This window comes from Penicillium expansum (assembly GCF_000769745.1).
Source record: "Penicillium expansum strain MD-8 chromosome Unknown contig305, whole genome shotgun sequence".
Lineage (NCBI taxonomy): Eukaryota > Fungi > Ascomycota > Eurotiomycetes > Eurotiales > Aspergillaceae > Penicillium > Penicillium expansum.
This window is the reverse complement of record NW_015971362.1, coordinates 1,170-4,268: the sequence shown is the minus strand read 5'-3', so window position 1 is coordinate 4,268 and position 3,099 is coordinate 1,170. Positions and strand designations below refer to the sequence as shown.

Sequence of the window (3,099 nt, the reverse complement as noted above, 5' to 3'; positions counted from 1 at the left end):
CTGAAGAGCTTCTTACCCACTAGACCACCCGGGCGATTGATGAAAAAGGGAGTGCCCTTTTAATTGTTGACGGAATCGGGTTTCCCTCTCACTATTAGGTACTAGTACACATACGCAACGCCAATCTCCTAATTTGTTTTTCTCACTTCCCTCTTTCTATATCTTTTACTTTATTCTTTAGCTCAGTCATTTTTTGGTTAGTAGGCTAAGGTCGCAAGGCCCCAGAGACCTTGCTGTTCAAGTAGTAGATACATACCTAGGTGCATGTAATTTGTGTTGAGTGATCCCATCCCCCATGGATGTGTTTGCTAGCGCTTGTTTGTTGGATTATAAGGTATAAATGACTTGCTCTGCAGAGATTGAATAATCAATGATTACCCCCCACCAAAGCTAGCAGCTGTAAGAATTTGGTTTCTCCTCCCTTTTCCTCTCTCCCGTGGGCGGAGACTTCAATATCTTTCTTACGATAAGATCCTTTCTCAAAGACTCGCCAAATATCACAGTCAGTAGTAGCCAATTCTGAATCCCAAATCTCCTCAGCATGGAGCCCCAGCCGGAGACATTTCATTTGTTCGGGGCTCTCTATGTTCCCGACCCTGAAAGATGCTTACTCCCGGAAGATCAGCCACTGGCGGATCGAGCAATTTCACTCATGCGCGACTTCGAGCAAGTCCCCTCCGGTGAGTATCTATCCTAAGACTGCATGGTATGGATCTAGTCAGGCTGACATATATTGGGATCTAGCTAATAGACATCCTTGGGACATGGATTCTGCGCACCAGCGACTGGTGAACGATGACATTGCATGGTGGAGGACTAAAAATGTCGAACGACCCGAAGAGTACATTGTTCGTCCAAGCGGCTCGTTAGATGCTTCGTTGGCTTGCATTTTGTTCAATCCCACGTTTTCTGTCAAAGATCCTTGTCTCAGAGAGACCTTTGACACATCAAATGCGACAATATCTCAAATGGAACGAGCCGGATTCAACCTCAAAAATACTTTATTTGTCGACCAAGTGGCTAGAAGAGACATAAGCCAAAATGTCGAGGCCATTTACCCCGAGGATCTTTGGCAGATTCATGAGAGATTCTTGAGGGAGATTTGGGACAATATGCGAGCAGTTGTGGTGATATGCTGGGGATCAGCTGTTCGAAGGCGTCTACTGGGTACTTCGAAGAAAACTGGTTGGTTTCAGAACTTTGAGGTTTTGAAGCTTTGGGGCCGCTTTAGCGGTATCGAGGTGTTGTTGGAGCTCACCCCAAACAAAAAGTCAATGAAGCGATTCGTGCTATTTGTGAAACACCCCTCATACTTTTTCTACATTCAAAGTGACAAAGATTGCGCTAGGAACCTACGACGCAAACAAGGAAGGCCCCAGGACCTGGCTCTAGAGGTTGCCGCCAAATTGGGTCAAATCCATATTGAAGCCCGGTTCTACGAACTTAGCCCCAAACTACGTGTGAATCTAACTGTACCACATAAGGTGACTATGGAGAGGGAAGGCTGGAAGGGAGATGCAGCAGCACAGCTACAATGTGCCTTTCCCTCTGCAGTACTATCGCAGCAAAAGTCTCATCGGATACGTGGTCCGCGAGGGCGAGACCTAAAGAGTCTTGATGATATTGCTTCACTCATGAACCAGTTTATCATAGGCGAAGTCCATGTGGATGGGCGTCTTCGGGAATCTGACGCTTCAATTGACCCAACCGAGGTTGAAGTTACAGACAAGACCCAGGTATTATTCGCCCAACAATCTAGTTGCTGAACTAGGAGATTTTAATTACTGACACTTGATAGCGCCACCGCCGCCTCCAGATTATCAGTTCTTTCTGGGGGGCATTGAAAGAGATCATTGAGGGATCCGGATCCATGGTGGTGTCCAGTGAAATAGCTGCCGAAAACGTCGAATCCTCCCTGGCCTCAATAGACGATATGGAAGATGTTGGCGAGTGGCAGGACTTGCCGGAGGAAATAACAGCACTTGTTCATGACCAGCCGGGTCTCAGGTTCAACACAAACCCGTTAAATTCTCGGGAAGATCTAGAAAGGGCCTATAATTTACTCCACAGTTTTGTCCCAGGATGGAGCGATTCTCCGAAGGCATTGGGAATCGGTAACCTAGCCATGTCGGTGCTTTTTGCATACGGCAGGCTAATATCCCGACATCGACGACCACACATGGATGAATTGGTTGTTTTTCGTGAGGCGCCGTTTGATATCCTTCCACTAAGATGCAGTGGGTGTAACCAGCAAGTCCTGGATGACCCATTTCCATACTGGTCCAAGTATAACCCCAGCATTTATGTATCGTGGGCAGTTGCAGGCGGCTGCGGAAACACCGGCTGTGGGTTTTTATACGCTTCCCTCAAACCGTTTGATGATCAGGTGCGCTGGTCTGCAGCAGTTGTGGGTCGAGTTAGTAAGGAAGCGCTTGACAAGGTTAACGCTCGACGAGCTCGGAAACCGAGTACTTGGCTCCTCCGCACTGAGGCGGAGCGGGGGACCCTCCCCGATGAGATCGAAGTAAAATGTCCAACTTGCCCACAGACAAAACTAGTGGAAGCGAAGTGGACGATTGCGGTTCGACCAACACTCTTGATTCCGTATCTTGTTTGTGGGAGCACAAAGGATGGCGCTGGGAACGGATGCGGCAACCGTGGGTATTGGGAACCTGTGGAACGAACCCAGGTCACTCGACAGCCTAATATTTCCCGATTATGGTCACAGTTTGCCAAGAACGGCTGTAATCTGAGCGATTATCCGAGAGATGGAGGTGTCATTTTTGATGATAAAACTATTTCGTTTCGAATTGCAAAACTGAAAGAATTGAAAGTCGCGCAACAGCACATGGAGGACAACAGATTCTCATGATGCGAGCCTACTGGTGGCTTTTTCAGATAAAATTTTTGCTGCTCATTCTACATCAGCGCAGGGCCAGGAACCTAACATACTACAATGAAAGTTCTATTGAGTTGAATAAATATGCTGCTTAATGGCTTTAGAGCTGCGTTTTAGGTAGACTGACCAATTGCATGTTTTTGCTCCTGTTACTCTATCCTTTTCTTTTCGTTTCTTTTTGTCCTTGTTGGTTTATTGGG

The 3,099-nt window shown here is 47.1% G+C and overlaps 1 protein-coding gene across 1 annotated transcript; it reads left to right on the top strand.

The window, feature by feature from the left end:
• Positions 1–541: 541 nt before the first annotated feature.
• On the top strand, positions 542–2,872 carry PEX2_090080 (uncharacterized protein; the record flags this gene model as incomplete). Its single annotated transcript, XM_016746278.1, has 3 exons — positions 542–680; positions 745–1,736; positions 1,799–2,872. The coding sequence occupies 3 exons, from the start codon at positions 542–544 to the stop codon at positions 2,870–2,872; spliced, it is 2,205 nt and encodes a 734-aa protein (XP_016597274.1).
• Positions 2,873–3,099: the final 227 nt, after the last annotated feature.